A 22,294-nucleotide genomic window follows, 5' to 3' on the forward strand; every position below is an offset into this window, starting at 1 on the left:
TATCAGGTGAGTCATCAAAAGGCACTCCTTCGATCCATTTACTTCCCTATTTCCTTCTCTTCTAAAACCCTAGATTTATTCACCGTTGAGTGTAGTGCCTCTCATATGGCTGCGTTATACCACCACTATTGGCATGGATAGTAGCGGCTTAGTCACTAAATACACGTGAAGAAGCTGCTGAAACTCATCATTTAGTATTATAAACTCTTAACAGTCCAACTCTAGCCTGAGCGTAGTTGTCATCCATGCCCAGCTTGAGCTAGAATGCAGTTGTCATCCAAGCCCAGATTGGGGCAAATGCTTCCAAACAAACTTCATACTAGGGCGAGTGACCTTTTCATGAAATAATGGCAATCTACTTTAACATAATTAGTTCTCTCATGAAACACCGAAATGCCAGCAATGTAGGTAGTTGTCTGATTCTCAGAACATTTTAATTGGTTTGCAAGCTTCAAATCCCAATTCTTCCATAAGTGTCCTAAACAACATCAACTAACATGATGTGACAGCCATTTCCGTTGCTTGTTAGGGGCGAGACATGAGCTTACTTCGAGTATTTTTTACTCTGGTGGCAACACGTGACAGGCGAATGACATGATTCTGCCCCCACACTGGATCGTGCGACCACATTCAGTTTCTTGTGGCACCAACTAGATTACCTTCAACAAAGGTATAATAGTATGTTGTCGATCTTTAATCATAAGGCGACCCCTACCCAATTCATATTTCAAAACCTTTCCACTCAAGTGACTGCTTTTGTTGAAAAAAATCCCTCAGCCTACTGCACCCTTCAGATATATCATAATACGTTAAACTTCTACATTGATCAACAATTGGAATATGCATAAACAAGCATATCAATTACAACAAACGATATTTACCAAGATCCCTAAACAAATCCCTTTATTCATAAATAACTTTTCATAAGGATCCATAAGGGTATCAATAGGTTTGGCCCCCAATATACCTGTCTCAAATAAAAGATTAGTGACGTACTTTCTTTGCGATAAACTGATGCCAAGTTTCGATCGTGCGACTTCAATGCCAAATAATGTAACTATTCCACATCTTTTTGTCTGCACATGTTCTTGCAAATACCTTATTACAGCAATAATTTTCCTTTGAGTATTCCCAATAACAACAATTTCTTCTACATAGACATCTAGAATCGCAATATTACTCGCTTGTCTCTATACAAACATTGAGAGGTCCACGTGACTACGCATCAAACTAAGCACAAGGAGATTGTTTCAAGCAATGCATAGACTTCTCTCAAGCTCACTGATCACCACGAACATCCAGTTCACAAAATTTATCATATTTAGAGTGCGCATCAGCTTGAGGGGCAGTCTTAAGGTAGCATTACGTACACCTCTCGTAGGCAGAGTAGTTACCCTTCATTAACGGTATTTCATTCTTTTCGTCATATGTATATAAGAACAAGCTACCATTTGAGATCAATGAAAAAGATTTCACCCACGAATTGTCTTCTTTCTCTATTCTCCTTTGTTAACTCTCGCCTATATGTTTGAACCAAATCAGAGTAATGAAGATGTCTGGTCACATGAGTGGTCCAGCAAATGGTTTTAAATTTCCACTAAAACCAAAATGAAACGATTGCAATGTTTTCATTTCCATCCCCACTGAAATGATACAGAAATCGAAGTGCATACCGAAACCAAAATCGCAAGATTAGTAGTATACTATATATGTATGTTTTACATGATTATAACTACATAAATTGCATGTGAAATGTATAGTGAAATGTATGTATTAAAAATAAAGGTGGCCCAGTGCACGAGGCACTCGCCATTGCGGGGTTTGGGGAGGACTAGATGTACGTATTGGATTATGTAAAAATATATATATTATGTAAAAATGTTTATATGAATTTTATATGAACTATTATTGCATGTTTTGGATTATTAGACGTGTGAGAGCACGTCACGAAACATTAGATGTTATTAAACCACTATAGGTAGTTCTCTTACTTGTGTGATGGTTTCTACGTGTGCATGTGTTTATTCTAGTATTTCCTGAAGTTTCGTCTTAAAATTCTATCATTTGCATATATTTCCATACATTTCTGTGATTTTATAGAATTCCCACCGAAAATTTCAACCAAAACCGATGGTCACAAAAATCAAAACCGAAACCAACAGTTCAAACCTTCGTCCAGCCCAATAACAAGAACGTGTACAAATACAAATAAGAAAAGAGACAGAGAGAGAGAGAGAGAGAGAGAGAGAGACGGAGAGAGTTCAGTTTCGGCAACAATATGCTAGGTAAAAGAAATTTGTCAGCCCCGGGTTTTAATGTAGCACCAACCATGAAAAAAGGAGAGGACCCTAATGTCAGTACCCCAAAAAAGACTACTGAAGCCCCAATTTTTAATGTAGCACCGATCATGAAAAAAAAGAGATGGACCCTAATGTCAGCATCTCCTAAAATGCTGTAGAAGCTCCAATAAATTAGCAGCCAATGAGTATGCTCCCAATTCCCAAAGCATGAGATTCCTCATATAAAAAAACGATAGACGTCCCAAAGCAATAATAACGACTGTAATGATGAAAATGAAAAACTTAAGGGCGATAATGATGACTGTAATGTCGGAAATGAAAAACTAAAGGATTGCAACTCAGATAGCAAATATTTCAGTTAAGTGGGAAAGAAGATGGCAAAAAATTCATCCACTAACAAGTAACCAACATACCTGACAACCTATTCTGGAGAAATAGCAAGCAATGAAGTATAAAGCACACCTAAAATGGGTCCACAGTCATGAAATCAGTTAGAAAGGTGCTAAAGGTAATGTTATCATGTCTTGACAAAACCGAAGATAAAAAGACAGGAATAAGATGGCATGATAAGGCTCAACTAAAAGCTCATGCTGACAACAAAAACTTTATTTGGTATTTTAGAAAATAAAAATATGACCCATGGATAGTATTTCTTGTTACAATTGAGAATAATAAGTTAACAGGAGATAACATTACCAAAGTTAACGAAAGAAATAAGATCCTTTAGGCAAAACATTATTGATAATATTAAACTATTTTTCGCACTTGGAAATCACTATCTGCCAGCCTTCACCATTGAAGGGTTCATCATCGGACAGCAAATCAGAAACAGGACTAGGCAATCCTAAGCACATCGCGGCATCATAGAACAATGGTCGTGAAGGATTCCGATGGATGGGAATGTCGTGTGTTGAGAGGCGAAGGAGAGAAGAATGAGAGGTGTTAAGGTTTAAAAGATTTAATAACACCTTCTCCAGCTTAAGCTTTTGGAGTAACCGGTAGTTTCACATGGTATCAGAGCAAATGCCTGGGTTCGAGCCTCCTTGATAGCAAAAATCCACATGCAATGGCCAGACCCAAAAGAGGGCCCACATGTGCCATGTGTAAGCCAAACCTAAAAACGGGGGCCACACTTGAGGGGGAGTGTTAAGGTATAAAAGATTTAATAACACCTTCTCCAATAGCTTAAGCTTTTGGAGTAACTGGTAGTTTCACAAGAGGAAAAGAGTGAGTTGGAGAGATCCCCCACTTATGTATTTATATTAAGTGAGAATAAGGTACAAAGACAACTATGCCGTTAGGCATTATTTAAGTGAGAATAAGGTACAAAGACAACTATGCCCTTAGGCATTATACATATATTCTAATACACCCCCCCCCCCCCCCCCCAACGCCATAATGTATATATCATACATTCCTAGCTTGTTACAAATATCACTCAACTTAGCTTTGCTGATGGACTTTGTAAACATATCAACCAGCTAATCCACAAATCGAGCGATGTGCATATCTCCCCCTTCTGGATTCTCTGACAAATGAAATGGCAGTCCACCTCAATTTGTTTCGTTCGTTCATGGAAGACTAGATTGGTAGCAATATGAATTGCAGCCGTTTTATCACAATACAACTGAGACGGAGAAGGAGCAATACCAATCTCAGACAAAAGGGAACACAACCAGATAAGTTCTATAATTGTGTGTGCCATGGCCTTGTATTCGGCTTCAGCACTGGACTCTGCAATGACGGTTTGTTTCTTGCTTCATCACGACACCAAGTTACCTCCTACAAAGGTGCAATATTCAGTAGTTGATCTCCTATCTGCTTGATATCCAGCCCAATCTGCAACAGAGAATCCTTCAATCTTCATATGACCATGCCTTCTAAACAACAGACCTCTCCCTGGAGCGCATTTCAAGTACTTGAGAATCTGGACTGCTACAGCCCAGTGAGAGGTACGTGGTGAGCTCATATACTGACTACCTACACCTACAGCATATGAGATGTCTGGGTGAGTAATTGTAAGATAAATGAGTTTAACAACCAACCTCCTATATATGCAAGGGTCATCCAGCAAGTCGCCCTTTTTCTGGAATAAGCTTCACATTAGGGTTCATGGGCACATATGCAGGTTTCACTCCAAGAATCCATGTCTCATCTAATAAATCCAATACATACTTTCTCTGCAATAGAGAAAGACCTCGAGACGAATATGCTACCTCTATCCCAAGAAAGTACCTTGGGCAAACCAGATCCTTGGTACAGAATCCTAAGGTTTGTTGGCAAGCTGATTTACCACGGTTACCTACCCAAATATTGCATATACAGTGAGTGTGGTTAGGCAGCCAAATATTGTATATGCAGTGAGTTTGGTTAGACAATACCTGCATGCTCCTCATACAACTCATTTTGTGGTTGCCTATAAGATCCTCATATATGTTACCGAGGGGGGATGGTTCAAGGAAAGGGATCTTATAGGCTAACCGTGGATATATGGATGTAGAGGGGTATTCCATTAATCAACACAAAGTGGGTTGGTTCTCTCGCAGGTTGTCAGCTAACTAGCAGATATTGCACATTTGATAGAGGAAATTTGGAAACCTGGAAGAGCAAGAAGCAAGCAATTGTAGCCCGATCAAGTGCCAAAGACGAGTACAAAGCAATAGTGCATGCTACTTGTGAACTTATATGGATGAAATTGCTTCGTAGAGAAATGGAAGTTAAAGTTGAAATTCATATGAGATTGTTTGTGACAATCAAGCAGATTCACATCACCTCTAACCTAGTCTTCCATGAGATGACCAAGCACATAGAGGTAGAGTGACATTGTTATAGAGAAGGTAGAGGCCAAAATGACAAATGTACCCTCTGTGAGATCAGAGGATCAATTGGTTGTTATTCTCAGCAAGGCAGCAATTGCGAGCAACCGACTTCAAGGTATTCTGCACGAGCTAGACATAATTGATATCTGTGCCCCAGCTTGAGGAGGAATGGTAGTATATGGGTGTGTTAATGTATTAAGAGACATTTCTATGAATAAGGGTATTTCTGTCATTATTTGACACATCTATGAATAAGGATATTTCTATCATTATACGCTGTTCTCTCCTAAGTGAATAAAAGAGAAGAGACTAGTCGTTATTAGGTATCTTAAGTGAATAAAGGAAAGGGGACTACTCGCATTGGGTAACTCATATTCCCACGACTACTCGTTATTAGGTATCTTAAGTGAATAAAAGACGGGGGACCACTAGCATTGGGTAACTCATATTCCCACAAAATCTTTCTTGTCGCCTTCTTCCACTTCTTCTTCTTTCTTCTTCTTCTCTCCTTTCCTTTTTATATTTTCCTCCAATCTACAGTAAGCACCAAGCCAAGCAGTGCCGACATGATGATGAGAAATCAACCAATGCTTGTCAAAATGAGAATAGTTATGCAGTTCAAAAAAGTGTTCGGATATGTTCATACTTTCAACTCACTTTTTTCCAGAAAACATAATTTCATGCATATATTGACAAAATACTTGTACTTTTATCTACTTTTGCCATTATTCCTAGTTTCTTCGTATATTGAACTAACATTCAAATCATGAATCCCACTATTTCATACGTATGTTGAGTTTTAGTAAGAAAACACCTGTAAGTTAATGTAGCATACTGTTGTTAATAGTGTACATTAGGTTTAAAAACAAAGACGATAGGTAAATTTATAACATAAATGAAACATCCTGGTAACTCAAAAAATTTCAAATGCCACAGTTTCGATAGAAAAAATGCATAGCACCATGGACTAAAAGGCTGTAACTTAAAAATATTCCTTCCCGCCATAATATAAAAGCAAAAAGACCTCTAGGTTTTTACATGAAATTTAACTGGCCAAAATAAAATTCATTCAAATTAAAAGGATATAAGCAACCGAGAACATGATTATAAATTATAACTCAAAAAGGTGTGACATATTTCAACTATTGAGTATTGAAAACAGTTTCCTGAATCCTGTTTATAAGAAATGGGTTCCTGTTTCAAAGCATGCACCCTAAACTGTTTTGGAAACGTTTTTCTAGCCAATCCCAGGTAAAATTTCTCAGAAAATAGGCATGGTAAACCACAGAGAATTTCCTGGAAACTGCAAGTCCAAGACCAAATCTACAAAATTAGCCTCAAATAACAAGGATAGGACATATATGCTGCATAACCATAAACATCATCAGTTAATAAGCAAAAGATATGAATTGAAATAAAAGAACAGGCCAATCACAAAGCATATGGCACATACGCTGACGGAGAATGCTGAAATATCCGGAGGTCCCATATATCTTGAGGCACAATAGGTGCATTAATCAGGTCCTGACTCAAAAGGACAATCATATTCACTTTGAAATGTCACTTAATTAAATGAAAATTCTGAAATCTGTTCAAGGTGAGGAAAACCAGGATGGTAGAGACTACCAAAGGGAAGGTTTCATTAACTTACATTTGAAATTATATTCCCAAGGAGCACTAACGTGGTATCTGCCTGTGTGAAGGTAAACACAATTACAAAGAGAGAATAGCAGCATGTGCTACAAAGCGTAATATACAACATCCTAAATAGCAAGAAACAGGAATAAAAGATTCCAATCCAAAAGGTGCATAAAGAAAACCATGTGTCAGATCTATATAGGCAACCATAATCCAGGATAAAGATAGAGAAGATGCCAACAAGACATGTTTGATGACCTACAGAAGTACAACAATAACATATTTCATGCAATAACAGTGACAACTAAAATGGGATTGTCCATCCTCATAGTATTGCTTGGGTAATACAATGTGGCAGGCACTCTAAGTAAGACCTTCATCACTATTTCCAGGCCTACAAAATTTAAAGCAGCCAATAATAAACAGTTTATCCACCACATCTGCATTGCCAGTTTCTTTGAAGAGCTTATTGTTGCAAAAAATATATATCTGAAATCATGTTAAAAAAGATCAACTTAGCAGAGAATTTGACACGAAAGATTTGGGAGTTGCACAGAAGATTTCGGGCATGGAAGCAGGGGATATAGGAAATTGGGGTAAGTGTATTTGTCACGAAAGTACACTGAAAAAATCCTTGACCAGATTAGAATGCAAGATTCTAAGCCAGTGAGTACTCTGCACGTGACACACTTCCGAATTTCAGAGAGGACGAGTCATAAGAGAGATGAAATGTCTTATGTTCCCTATGCGAGTGCAGCAAGGAGTATCATGTATGCTATGGATGGAAGTCGGCCTGATATTTCACATGCAGTCGACATTGTTACCTGGTATATGGTGAACCCAAGAAGAAAACATTGGCAGTCAGGGAAATAGATACTCGGATATCTAAAGGGTACATTAGATGTTGGTTTCATGCCTGATAGGGTCCATAGGGATTATGAACCTTTTGTGTTGGGTTTGTAGGTTCCGACTATGTTGGGTGCTTGGATACGAGGCGGTCGAATACGGGCTATGTCTTCACTCTAGCAGGTGGTGATGTGAATTGGAGGTCGACTTCACAGTCGATGGTTGCATTGTCTACAACAGAAACAGAGTACATCTCATTGACAAAGGAGTGAAGGAAGTTATATGGTTGAAGGGGCTAATTGACAAGGGATATGACAGTAACAGATTTTGATAGCCAAAGTTAGATATACTTCCAGAAAAACCAAGTATATAATTCGAGAACCAAGCATACATGTCAAGTATCATTTCATTTGTGAAATCATATTTGAGGGCGTTATTTCTTTAGAGAAGAAGCACATTGGAAAGAATCACATTTTAGGAGTTTAAGCAGTGGGCCCCTCATACTTGACCGATAAGTTAAAAGAAAATATACTAAACGGGTTTTTAATGGATTTTAGGAGTCCAGCCAATTCCAAAGAAGAAATACAAGGGTCAGGGGCTATAAAAGATGAGCTTTAAAAAGGATAAGTGGGCCTTGCCAAGGGGAAAAGGTGGGTCATAGGCTGATGTGGACATCTCCACATCTAGGGTAAATAAAAATGCTAATAAATAAAGGGAAATAATATCAGCACAAACATGTTCTGTTATAGACGCTCAAGTACCTTGGCTTTAGTATTTACAGAGCTGTCAAATGGTCATTATATTTCCCAAAAAGCTCTAGCAAGCCATTTAAATACTAAAAGTCAACATACATGAGCATCTTTAACAAAAATTAGTTGTGCTGATATCATTTTCCTAAATACAATGCTACTCAAAAGGAAAATAACACTAGTCCAATAGTCCAATAGAAAGAAAAACTAAATCTAACGGCCAAGGTGACTGAATCACATTAAAATGTGTCGGCTTCCGCTGGAACCTTCAATGAAAATCATGTAAAAATATGAAAAAATATGGAAACACACTCAAAAAAACCATCACATGCGTAAAAAAAATACATATCACATTTCATATTTAATTCATATAAATGTTTATACATAGTACATACACCAAATTTCACATGCAATTCATATAAATAATGTAACACATACTAGTATTGTATACCTCTAATATATTTCGAGATGCATTTGTTTTAGCATGTGTTTCGGTGGGGATGGAAATGAAAATATTTTGGTCGTTTCGTATTAGTTTCGGTAAAAATTTAAAATTACGCTCTTAAACACGAACAAGTGCTTCACATTTTTATTACATATTTAACTCCAGAAAACACAAAATTTGACTAAAAATGTGTTTAAAACTGTTACCAACTTCTCCAAAAGCTTAAGCTGTTGGAGAAAGGCGTTATTTATCTTTTATACTTTAACACTCCCCCGCACGTGTGGCCCACTTGGCAAACACGTGGCACATGTGGTCCCACTTTGGGCCGACCATCGCATGTGGATTTTTGCTATCCAGGAGGTTTGAACTCGAGACCTTTGGCTCTGATACCATGATAAATATGACAAATTCCACTAAATTTGATTTCTTGGATGCTATTACAAGAGGATCATTGTGTGCTTATATAGAGCACTTACATGATAAACATAGAATCAAATCAAGATAGCTAAAGAGGGAAAGAATCCTAATCAAATCTACTTTCTAATCTCTCTTGCTTGCCTCTTCTATCCATTGCTAATTTATCTAGTTGTTCTATTTAGCCAACTTACCCAATCTACCTCCAAGATGATCCAACGGTGAATCTCGACCCAATACAACCGTTGGATCTCACATATTCTAACATGCCCCCTCAGACGTATATGGATTGGAAATTGATATACGTTCGATTACAATAAACTTCTCCAATACAATAGAATCCCCTAATTTCTACCGATTTGATGAACAATGTCAAAAGTTGACGACCAAGATCCCTTGATGATGGTGACTGGTAATATGGAATTTCCACTGATGTTGATTGCCAAAGAAGATAATGATTCTGCTTCTTGCCGAAGAATATGTCACTTGGACGATGAGCCGCGAAAGCTTCAATGAACTGGATTGGACTGAAGCCTAAATTGGAGAGTCGTCTTTAGGCCGGTTTTGAATACCGAACCTTCTTGAAATGGGTCACTGTGGACCTATGCCGCAATGGGCAAGAAATGGGTCACAATGGAACAATGCAGGATTAAGGCAACAAAAAAGAGAGAAAAAAAAAACAAAGAGATGGACGGCAATGATAGGGCAACAGCATATAGATTGGAAAATAAAATTTTAAGAAATTTGGGGCATGTTATTGTCTAACGACAGAAAATGGAGCCTGTCGAAGGAAACAAAATGGGGTGCTTGATAAAACATAAGGGTCACGGTTTCCACACTTCACTTCCTCTTTAACACATGTTATTTGTCTCAGACACTTTCATCATTAATGGTGATGAAAGAAGGCAAAAACAGAATCAGAGAAGAGAAGTGCCACCTGGAAATATTGCACCTCAGTGAATTACTCGTGCTATAGTTGCACATATGGAGAACTATTGGAAAGGTGAAAAGATTCATGGCGTCGGAGACAACGCAGCCCAATGTTGTAGACGACCTAGAGAGGGTTGAAGGTCATGGACACCTTCTTCTTCTTATATTTGAGTCAGTGTTCAATGAAAGAGCAGATGAAGGCTGATGAGAACGACAAAGGTGAATAGGGTGATGGCTAATCTACCACTAATTTTTGGGGATCGAGAGTAGCCTGACAAAGATGTGCCAAGAAAAAAACCAGAAATAGAGGAGCGGACAGAGACTGGACTTATAGCTTGAGAAGCGGAGATATTAAGAGAGAGCAGAAGAAGGGGAAGAGAATTGGGCCGGGCGGACGGCTACATCGACCGTCCGCCGGAGGAAGACAATACTTTGTGTTGTGCTCAGGGCTTAGGATCGTTCTACTCTGATACCATGTTAACTTACCAACTTCTCCAAAAGCTTAAGCTGTTGGAGAAAGGCGTTATTTATCTTTTGTACTTTAACAAAAACATCACTGTGTTTTCCATAATCAGAGGAGTTCCCATCCAATGCTACTGAAAGACAACCACTCAAAAACTCTAATCAGATATTCTGGAAAGAGCAATCATTAATAGCAACATGAAAAGGCCAGATTATAGTAGACTGGTCCGCGAGCAATATAAAAAATTCATTTCTGATTGAAAGTAGTGCCTACTGAAAATGAAGAGCTGCAATCAAGTTATTGTCTATAAGAATTGGCATCATTTAATAATTGAATTCATAATTCATCCCAATAACAGATTGCTAGAAGAACATACCAATAAAGTCACATTACTGAATATAGGTAGCCAATGCATCAAGCAGCTCCATATTGTATGCCAACCACCGGCAACCTGCCAATCCATCGAAATAAACAAACTGAGTCCACAAGTACTAGAAGAAAGTCACAATTATTTGTAAAATAGTATTATCTTCTAAAATACATATTTGTAACAGTTTCAACATTAGTAAAAGATGACGAAATTGTAGCAAAGCATTATCTTCTAAATACATATTTGCGATAGTTTCAACACCAGTAAAAGCAGATAAAATCGAACAATCAAGAAAACCTACAACTAAAACAAAAACATATCATGCAAGAGATTGATGTAAATCAGGTTTCTCTATCCAAGAATAGTCCTTAAGATGTTTCGGAATTAAAAAATAAGACAAAGCAAGATATAAAGATGGGACAACACCTTGGTTTATTATGAAATAATTGAGCAGTCTTTAATAGTATACAATAGTAAATCAACAAAATTCATTATTATATCATTTTATTTCAATTTCTATATTTGTTTTTTTTTATATTTTATTAGTATTGTCACAGTCTACACTAGGGCCATCTCTGGCAACCATGATTTTTTTTTTCACGATAAATTTAGTTTCTCAAGCGGGGAGAAGGGTAGGACGGGTGGGAGAAGGAGAGATTTGCGAGGGCGCAAGTGAGTAGAGGGTGAGAAAAGCCTGAACAACAAGGAAACAGAAAACTCCACTCAAAATATGATTAATTTTTCCTGGATTTTTAGCCACTTCTCACTATCTACTCATTCCTTCCCTCTCAAATCTCTCCTCCTCCCACCTGCCCTACCCCTCTTAACCACTTGAGAAATTAAATTTATCATGAAAAAAAAATCATGGATGCCAAGCATGGCTTAAGGGTCCATTTGGATTCACGTAACATACAATTAGAAGGAAAGAAATATACCTTCTCATTTCATTCTTTTCCTCCTTATTTGAGAAGAGAGTCAAACAGTGAAACAGCTTGCATTTGGAATATTTACAGCCATCAAGGACTGCCATGTGAATAATAGGTGGCAACCAAACAATGCGGACTATAAATCAGGGTGCTTGGCCCGATGATCTGGTGTAGGATGTTCAGCATCTATTATCGCCTGAGTGCATATCTGAGTTTCTACCTCAAGCAGTTCCGAATTACCGGACTATAAATCAGAGAGCTTGCCCTGAAATAATGTTGGCACAGGTAGGATCTCACTTAGAACATAGTAGCAGCAGTGTTCAAAAACGTGGATGTGGTCTTTTGGGTAGGGGTACCAGGTTCAAAATGGTGCGCAATACGAATCAGATGGAGTTCCAATCGAGACCGGGGGAATGGCATTGTGAAGGCTGTAAGTATATGAATTTTAAATGGCGCAAGTTCGGTAGAAAATGCAATAGGAAAAATTCAAGTGGGGGGGTTGACTCATTCGAAATCTAATAATGAAATCTTAAGGGAGGCTACCCCGGAGGAACCTAAAGTCTGGCCGGATTCTGGGAAGACGTCGTTGTCATTTTGGAATGGGTCTCCGAAAGTTCTAGTATCTGGAGATGAAATCGAGTTGAGAAAGCAGATTTTAAAAGCATGCCTCATTGGCAGGATTAAACAACATAAATGGAATCTGGAAGATTTATGGAAATGGGCTAAATGGTTCTGGGATATTCCATCACTCCCTAAGCCTTCCATCCTGGATACCAACGAAGTCCTATTCATGTTCGAAAAGGAAAGTATGGCAAATACTATCATGCAAATGGGGGCAAATGCGTGTGGGAGTCAATTGTTATCTCTCAGACCCTGGAACACAGAATATCAACAGGGATTAAAAGCCACATGGGTTAAGTTTTTCGGAATCCCTCTTCATGCATGAGCAATATCAACAGTGGAAGCATTGGGGTAGATCTTCGGTGTGGTCATTGAAACGGACATGAAAGGTGATCACTCTGACTGTATGAGATTTGCTTCGGCTAAAAACCTTGCACCTGAATGGAAGTTTAAGACATCATGTGTTAACCTCCAAATTCAAGATGAGGTATTTAAAATAGGAATTGAGGTCTTTCCCTCTATGATGATGGACAAAGGAAAATTATGTGCGCCTACTAGGAAAGCAGGGGAGCACCCCACGATGAAAAAGAATGGGAAATTCTCTCTCCCCTGTTTGGAGATTTCGATTTCCCCTCTGGATTCAAAAAAGTGCTCTAGGTCGTCAGAGTTGGAGGATTAAGTCTCCGGAGACTTCCAGGTATCTCAGAAGAATATTGTTGGCTCATTCAACATGTGGCATCATCGAAATTCGAGTCAAGGAGACTTACAGGCCAGCAAGTTAGTGTGGGCCCAGAAGGAACTTTCAAAATTCAAATTTCAAATCCATCCGTCAGGAGCATTTAAGGCAATCTCGAGACAAGATATTATTTCTATATCTCGAAAGGAATATATAAATGATAACTCTGGGCGTGGAATGACAAATTTACCCTCTCGTTCGGCAATCTTGTAGGATAAGGTGGCCAGGGCTTTGCGTATTCTAAAGCAAGGAATGAAAAAAAATCAGGAACACCGAGAAAATTCAAAAAAAGAGGGAATAGACAGTGGAGTAACGAGACGATCGCCGAAAAAGTAACTAACAAATCACAGGAGGCGGCAATCCGTGACAAAGACACTGGGAGAGAGACTTTATTCAGGTCTGGAGAGGTAGCTGCTACCCCTTTGGGTGGCCCTCAGCGGGGAATCTTTGCCTAATAGGAAAGGGGTGCCTCTGGGAGTCATAATCCCTGCTCCCAATAAGGCTAGGATTTTGGAATATTAGGGGATTAAGAGGTGATAGGAAGACTCAGGCGGTTAAGAACTTTATATATCAGAATAAGCTGGACCTGGTGGCTGTCTTTGAATATAAATTAATGGGGGTAGAAGATTCGATCATTGATAAATCTTGGGGTTGGAATCAAAGGGAATGGGTGGCGAAGGATGCGGTTGGCACAGCAAGAGGTGTTATAGTCATTTGGAGAGAAGGGCGCTTCAATCAGGAAGTTGTTTCTACGAGGCATTTCTCGGTTTCGATCATATTCTCTTCAGCGGATCTGGATGATAGATGGATGCTTACAGCTATCTATGGGCCTTCTAGAGCTTCGGAAAGAAGTGAATTATGGTCTGAATTGAAATTGATCAGAGACAATTGGCAGGGCCCGTGGATTATTGGTGGGGATTTTAACTTACTTATGGGATTGGTGATCTAGTATGGAACTGGTGGTCTATTATCTGGGACAAAGCTATAAGATCAAAGCCCCAACCAAAATGGGTACCTCCACCTTCGGGGTGGCTAAAATTCAATTTCGACGGATGCTCCTTGGGTATTCCGGGGAAAGGAGGCATAGGAGGAGTATTCAGGAACTCCTCTTCGTCGATAATTGAATCTTTTTCGGGACCAGCAGGCATCTGTGATGCTAATGAGGCAGAAATCAGAGCTTTGCTTTTCGGACTGCAATGGGCAATGGCGAATGATAAAAAACCTTTAATTATCGAAGGTGATTCGACCAATGCAGTGTGCTGGGCATCGGGTGGTTCTGAGGGACCCTGGAGATTGCATCCAGATTACAGGATGCAGTGGTGGAAATACTTGATCTGATGAGAATGCTTGATCCAAAGATTGAGCATAGGAGGAGGTCAGCGAATGAGGTGGCTAACAAATTGGCCAAGGAACGAGCTCAACGAGAAGTAATGGCAGTACGAACATTTATGAAATCAATTTCCAATTAGGAGAATGGCTCAGGGAATTTGGTTTTGGTTCTATAATATTTTGTAACCGGACGAGGTGTGGTTGGGTACTGGGTATGCCCAACCCCGATATTCTGTTGTAACAGCAGGCTGGGACTACTGGTCCCGAATGCCCCTTTTTATTACTACTGAATTTATGTCGCCTTTCAAAAAAAAAGGTGGATGTGGTGCGGAACGTGGCAGAAAAAAATCCTAGTAATCTCAGCATGACGCGGTAAAGTACTTGGTTGACACAGCTGAGTATTTGGTTGACGCGGTCATAATTCGAGAGAGTCAAAGAAGTTTTTATTGACTGCAGGGCAAAAACATGAAACGCGGCGGAAAAACGTGGAATGCAGCCAAGGTAAAAGGGAGTCGACTCCGGAGAGTCCACGATGACGCGTGGGAGTTTTAAAACTATGCCTAGTAGCGTAAGGAACTGCAAGACCTAGCTCCACTCTTGGAGGTGCAATAACTCTTTAGTGGTGCTATCATGCAAATGTTGAAGGACAAGATGTCATGTTCAGTCCAAAAGATCAGAACGCCATAGGAATAAGTTTGAATGTCTTTGCTCACTTGAGAGTAATGAGATAAGTCATATTAAACCCAAAAAATCCTTGACTTATTTGCTTATTGGTATACGTATATCTTCTTGAGATAATTTCACATCTCTTGACATCTCTAGTAGGGTCAGAGACTCAATGAAATTGGGAGTTCAACCCAAGTCAATAATTATCATCCTTTTTTTTTTTATAGAGAACGATTTTATTTCATAAATCAGAGCCTTACAAAGCAAGGGGACAAGAAGTCCCCAAAAGATAAGACTACAGATTTAAATACATCCAATGGACTCGAACAGAGAGTGTTTGAGGGAGGCCTCTCCAACATGGATAAATCACAAAACACATATGTGTCTGCTCGGTGGACACCGTCTTTCGCAAGCCTGTCTGCCGCATCGTTGGCGGATCGACGCATGTGAGATAAACGGGGATGGATGAGGTGAACCAGGTCCCTGATCTCGTCGAGCACCCGGCCATCCGCCACTGGCCCGCTGTCCGGTTGGAACCCCAAGCCATAGCGTTCGATGAATCACCTTCAATCATGAGAGGGCCTGTGTTGTTTTTCGAGTACCATCTCAGCTCAAAGAGTAGCGCCCTTGCATCGGCCTCTTTTGCATCACAGATATCCACGGACCCCGAGTAGTGCATGATACTTATCAACTTTTCCATCAACCCAAGAGAACTGGCATCCCATGAGGAGTGCATTGAGGAGGATGAAAGGAACCATTGAAACAATAAAATATAGGTCGTGAGGAGGATATGAATGAAGGGATCGTTGAAGTTTCACCCGCTTCCAGCCATACATCGTATGAATCAAAAGCTCGACAAAGACTCGCTAGAGAATCAACATCCGACATGAACTCTGGAAGCTTCAATACCAAGTCTTCGAGGAAAGGTGGGCCCATAAACAATCTGATGGACCCAAAAGAGTATTACAAGTTTCTTTACACATATATAACCTTCCTAAATAATGAGATATTATATGCCATAATTTAACTTATTATCCCTTTGACCTCAAACAGTGTGATCCCATGTGTCATAATTTGAATTTTTAGCCCCTGATCTCAAACATATACCTCTCTTTTATTTCAATTCCAGCACACGTATAGGATATAGGTATGTAACTATGTATATCTTTTCTGAAAGAAAAATGTTAGCAAATTTGAAGATTTGCGGAACGGGGATATGTAACTATGTATATCATAATTAAGATTCATGAAAACTATATTGAACATGCTCAAGAAATGGTGACCTACGGAACATTCTAATAAATTATAATCACAATGTATTTTCTCAATTAAATTACTAGAAATTAGAGATTACAATTTTTTTCTTATAGGACGATGGTCCTTTCTAGTTTTTAAAATATTACAGCAAGTAATTAAGTACAAATTATTAGAGAATCGACTACAGAAGCTCAGTTATACAATGAAGTGAGTCAAAAAGATGTAAATTACATCAACTGATAAACATCACAAGATTGGATAGGCAAAAGCCATACTCTTATACTAAGAATAACTAAATAAGATAATAATGGTCAATAGATTTCAAATACATAGTTACAGATCTCCTTGGGAAAGTCTTGACAAGAGTATTTCTCATGGATTTAAAATTTTATGGGGTTTTTTTAGAAAATATCAAGGAAATTTTGACAAAAAAATGTGAAAATAAAGTTATTAAAAGATGCTATAAGCAAAGCTAAGTAGATAACTTACATAAGAAATAAAGTTAGCTTGCCTAAGTTAGAAGTAATATTAGACGACTGAATTTATAATATTATAAATTTATATGGAATGGATGGAGAGAAGTGTGTTTTATAGTGGAGCTTAAGCATAAAATAGTGCAAGAGTGCGGGGAGTCTGCGCGGCTGCGCCATGCTAGGTCTCTTGAAGCTTAACTATATGGTTCTAGCTTGGGAGATCCTAGGCCAGCCGGTATTAAAGATGTCCTGAGGAATGAGCTAGGAGAGGTAATCTGGGCCTTTGCAGATCCCATAGGGGAGGCCGACGCTTCTGAGGCTGAGGTGCTCGCAGTTCACCAAGGTTTTAAGTTGATAGATAGAGACTGACTAAATAATGTGGTGGTAGAAGGGGGACTCCCTTGATGCCATCCGTTGGCTTAATGGTGCGCAAAACCATTTTTGGAGACTTGACCGGCTTTTTGATGAAATGAAGGATTGGTTGAGAACTTCCTCTATTATTTTTCAGCATATTCGTCGATCCGCCAGAGGGATAGCAGATGGCCTTGCTATAGGAGTTTCAAATGATGTATTGGCATTGTTTGATGCTCCTTCACTGTGATTTCTTTTTTCTTTTGTTGTATTTAGCCTTGTTCTTTTATATTTGTGTCGCTCTTATGTACTGACAATCTTGGTCCCCCCCTTTATTGTAATAAATTGGCTCTTATGTACTGACAATCTTGGTCCCCCCCTTTATTGTAATAAATTGGCTACCGTTCAAAAAAATTATATATTCTAAAACCTTAATTTATAGGTTAAGAACATTTAGTTATTATTCTAAATATATTGTTCTATTTTCCATTATCTTTTATACATATTTTAGATAATCGGATATTTCCAAAATAATCTGTAGTAAAAGTAGTTATTAAATCTTGGGAGTTTTTCTATGCAATATTTCCCTAGAAAAAAATTGTATATCTCCAAAGTCGCTCATTTGAGCAATACCTCAGTCGTCTGTAGGAGGACAAATTGGGAATCTACACAACCCATGGTCGGTTTCTCCAATCATCCAATGGGGTCCTGTGACAAAACAAGAAGGTGCACCGTGACACCAGGTTGGTCCCATCACTCCACCAACCAAGAAGCTGGAGTACATCCTACTCTAGATGACTGAACTTCTTCCCTTTACAAAATCCTAATCAAACTTTTGTTATTTCATCAAAAGATATTACAAGAGTAGGGAGATACTTTTGTTGTTGAGTACTTCCCACAAACCATGACGACTATAACTATATCAATTCTTGGGTGATGTGTATGTAAAGATTTTATTTTTTTTCTTTTTGAACAAGTGAGGGCATTCTATTCAATAAAATTCTAACAAAGCAATGCATATAGTTTTGAACAAGTGACTGCATTCTATTGAATAGAATACTAACAAAGCATAAATAGAGATTAACTAGACTAAACTTTCTATATCATGCAATATAACAACTTAACCACAGCAGCAATCAAGTGTTGTTATCGCCTGGTTATTTGATGCAACTTCTGATTGCTTTATGATTTCACTCTAAATAAGAGGGAAAGAATCTGAAGTTATGGTCCTGAAGGATTTTTTTTTTTTTATATGATCCCTTCATGTGTACGTGCAGGTTCAATTTGGCAACAAGTGCCCATTCACATTTGCAGCAGGAAGGAAGCATACCAATACAAGGGATCATCATTTTCATGGTGTCCAGTCTCGCTTCCAACAATATGAATGGATGCTTGTTCACAAAGAACAAGTGCATACTACCTGCCCTTTTCCCATTCTTTTTCCAGTCTAGATTTTATAGTACTGAAACATCTAGAAAAATCTAATTCAAGGAAAACAGAAAATAAACCCATTCTAGATTCAAAGCAGCTAAATACCTCACTGGCATTGATAGATGAGTGCTGCAAAAGCTCCTCGCTTGAATTGCAAAGCGGCAGCACAGAAGAAAGTTCCTGCAGGCTCCTTCAAATATATAGCAGAAATAATGAGAGCTCCAGAAAATGGATTTTTACATAGAAGAGAACAGTGATTCATAAATGGATGAGATGGAATTCATAGTGAAGCATATGTAGAAAACATAAAATCACATCAGAATACGGAAGGTAAAGAAGAGAAATGTGTCTATTTATCCATCTTGTGAAGGAAAAAGAATGATTGAAGATACATAACTAAATACACCAAATAATAAGGATAAACAATATCATGAAAATAGATCAGACAGCATACCTCAATACCCACAGCATACCGTCATAAGAATGCACTGTATTTCCATCATTTAAAGTCCTGAATAGAAAACCCATCCATAATAAAATCATCAACAACCACTTAAACATCACTACTGCTACTTGTGTCTCAACAAATATGGTGCGTATAAGAGCAACATACATGCCTGCTCACAGGCATAGGTATTTGCAAACACATGTTGGTGATTGCATGCATATATGTATATGTATGTATAAATGTATTAATTGAAGTATAAATATATTTATGAAAGTATGTACATATGTGTTTGGCAATATGTAGATTGTCCTATGTGCATAATAAAGTACATCCATGATAAAATCATCAACAACCACTTAAACATCACTACTGCTACTTGTGCCTCAACAAATATGGTGCGTATAAGAGCAACATACATGCCTGCTCACAGGCATAGGTATTTGCGAACACATGTTGGTGATTGCATGCATATATGTATATGTATGTATAAATGTATTAATTGAAGTATAAATATATTTATGAAAGTATGTACATATGTGTTTGGCAATATGTAGATTGTCCTATGTGCATAATAAAGTACATCAGGTGAATGTCTTTATGCCTGCAGGACTGCATGTATGCATCTAATAATGATCATATCTATGATACGTGCATGTCTAGATTTTGAGTATGACAACACGCTAAAGAACCAACATAAGCAAGTAAAAATCTGAAACATGCACATAAAGAATACCTCTCAAAACTCTGGTATATGCCTTCAAACCAGTAGATGACAAGAGCCTTACTGATACGGAAGCCGTAGTTCCGGATAAGAAAACAGAAGGCAGCATTCCTGTAATACACAGTGAAAAGAAAGGCATTGGATGGGATACAAAATGAGAACTCTACAATCAGAACTTATGCATGTTTATATCCCAAGCAACGCAGGCACAGAAAATTGTTACGAGAGGATGAACTGCTCACCAAAGATAATAAAAGCATCAGATATCACAAGCATGACAAGAAGAAAATCTATCACTCTAGCAGCTAAAACAAATGTTTCCCAAGCACATGGAGGAGAGAATATGCTACCCTACAAGGTAAAACAAGTTCTAACAGCAACAACAAAAATCTGTTTGTTTTTTTATCAATAGAATAGCACATTGGTGAAAAGGCCTAACAAGTAACAACCCTAGAAGCAGGTCCATTCTAGAGTTAAGTACGATAAAAACAAACATATGATGAATTATCTACATACAAGTCAGATATCAAAGTCCATATTATGGGAAAAGACAACATGCACGCTAAGTCTTAAACTTATGAGCTCCATTGTTCACCTTTCGCAGCCCCCAACCGAAGAATATAAAAGAAGAAAGTCTCTCCTAGAACTTCGAACCAGCTGCCATGAAGGAAAGAAGCCTTTGGAAGCCACCTTATGGGGTTGAAGGAAATGCCTTTGATCCAATGGGTGTAGAGCAAACAAGATCGAGTAGTTTCCCATTCTAAAGAGAAAAGACCCCAGCCCCAACTGCATTGGTGATACCTACCACAGTGCAAGCAAAGACCATGTGGCCATCCACATTGGAGAACAATGAGGCAAAACCAACCACTCCTACATTGCCATCCTCATTGACATCGAAATTTAGCCTCATCTCATGGGCTTGTGGACTTCCTGCGTTAAACCTATGCACCACTTGTGCAACGCTCTGAGAGTCTTTCCACAATACTAAGGCAATTTTTCGGCTGATCATTTGGAGAAATTTGGTGTAATTTCTAATCAGTCGTCATATCATAATTTCAAGAACAAAGCACCTAAACCAAAAGGGGACGTGACACAGAAACAGAATGTCTCCACAATGGACATCAAAACTGGCAAACATATCTACTTCATAAGCTACATTTAACAAAGGAGCATATAAGAACGAAACTTCTCTAAAAGTTCCTGGTATAAGGAAACCCAGACATTGTTCATTTCACAAATTCCTTCAAATGCTAAAAGTAGATATTTTCCAATATACAAAGTCCAGCTAGAGACATTTCTAGAAAGTAAATTATCCAATGTAAACCACACCAGCCTTTCATAGTATCTAAAAAATCACCAAGACCTGTTCATTTATTTAAATTTGTGATGCTACGTGCGTCCAGTTTGCAAAAGCAGCACTACATCAGACATTCAGATATTCCCGTGTAAAAAGCACCTCAACAGAAATAACATCAATCTAGTGTGTAGATAAAGAAAACTCCATATGATAGAACCTGATGAATGGCACATCAGAAAGAATGCTAGGATACATACAAAACTCGTAAATATGTAGCTCACCATAACCATTTCCCTTTCATGAGACCCTCCTTCAGGCGGTGAGCAACATGCTCCTTTTTAAATCGTTTCTCTGACGATGGTGGCCTAGTTGCATTAACACAAGCCTAAAAGATTATAGGTATTAAAACCACAAGGTCAGCAACATCATATCGGACTTGGTATAATTGCAGGAGTGAATTGTGGGTAACAAAACTCTCAAGTGAAGACCTGGTAAAAAACAGAGGCTGCAAGCTCCATCAAACCACGTTGTGGGCTTGCCAAGGCTCCAACCTTATCATCCCTAGTAGCGTCACTCCTGGATGGCAATGCATTATCAGCTATCAGACACATGCCATGTAAATTGTGAGAGTAACAAACGAGAGGAAGCTGATACTCACCAGGGCGTGCCAGCAACTGCAACACTGCTCTGATCCAGTTCTTTGCCAATAACATCGAGAAGTTGTTCTATCAATGGGCTTCTGTCAGAAACACTCCTACTTAGCTTCAACTGTATCCTTGAATAAAGAACAAGTGCAGTCTGCAAAAGGCAAATTCCCCATCCGTAAGATAAATGCTCCATCAAGGAGAAGAATCAAGAGAGAGAGAGAGGCTTGATTTTGCACCTTCAACCCTCTATCATGAGTTGTGAGCCAATAGCGGAACATAAACTCCTGTACAGCATAATGGATTTCCATCGATTGACAACCAAGATTTGGGCCATCTTGTAACAAAAATGTATTGATGCATTCAATAAGCTTGCGTGAAATTTTCCCCTCGTCCCTGATAATGTTCCAAGCGGAAGTT

The 22,294-nt window shown here is 38.6% G+C and overlaps 1 protein-coding gene across 6 annotated transcripts in view; it reads right to left on the minus strand.

Moving 5' to 3' along the window:
• The window catches only part of ATM (Serine/Threonine-kinase ATM-like protein), a 128,280-nt gene that overhangs the window by 100,972 nt on the left and 5,014 nt on the right, over window positions 1-22,294 (minus strand). For 5 of the 6 annotated variants that reach the window (XM_077388011.1, XM_077388013.1, XM_077388014.1 and 2 more), the window contains exons 6-16: window positions 22,114-22,270; window positions 21,889-22,028; window positions 21,719-21,806; window positions 21,512-21,615; window positions 19,946-20,044; window positions 19,219-19,275; window positions 18,870-18,954; window positions 10,981-11,055; window positions 6,771-6,812; window positions 6,573-6,643; window positions 2,714-2,762 (exon numbers count right to left, since the gene is read on the minus strand). In XM_077388011.1, the coding sequence (XP_077244126.1) occupies window positions 2,714-2,762; window positions 6,573-6,643; window positions 6,771-6,812; window positions 10,981-11,055; window positions 18,870-18,954; window positions 19,219-19,275; window positions 19,946-20,044; window positions 21,512-21,615; window positions 21,719-21,806; window positions 21,889-22,028; window positions 22,114-22,270 (967 nt within the window). Of the gene's footprint in view, window positions 1-2,713; window positions 2,763-6,572; window positions 6,644-6,770; window positions 6,813-10,980; window positions 11,056-18,869; window positions 18,955-19,218; window positions 19,276-19,945; window positions 20,045-21,511; window positions 21,616-21,718; window positions 21,807-21,888; window positions 22,029-22,113; window positions 22,271-22,294 lie in introns of those variants that run through there. The other variant, XM_077388015.1, reaches the window with a different exon arrangement.

Source organism: Tasmannia lanceolata, unplaced genomic scaffold (assembly GCF_043159265.1).
Source record: "Tasmannia lanceolata isolate RefF3 unplaced genomic scaffold, GAP_Taslan_0.1 ptg000008l, whole genome shotgun sequence".
Lineage (NCBI taxonomy): Eukaryota > Viridiplantae > Streptophyta > Magnoliopsida > Canellales > Winteraceae > Tasmannia > Tasmannia lanceolata.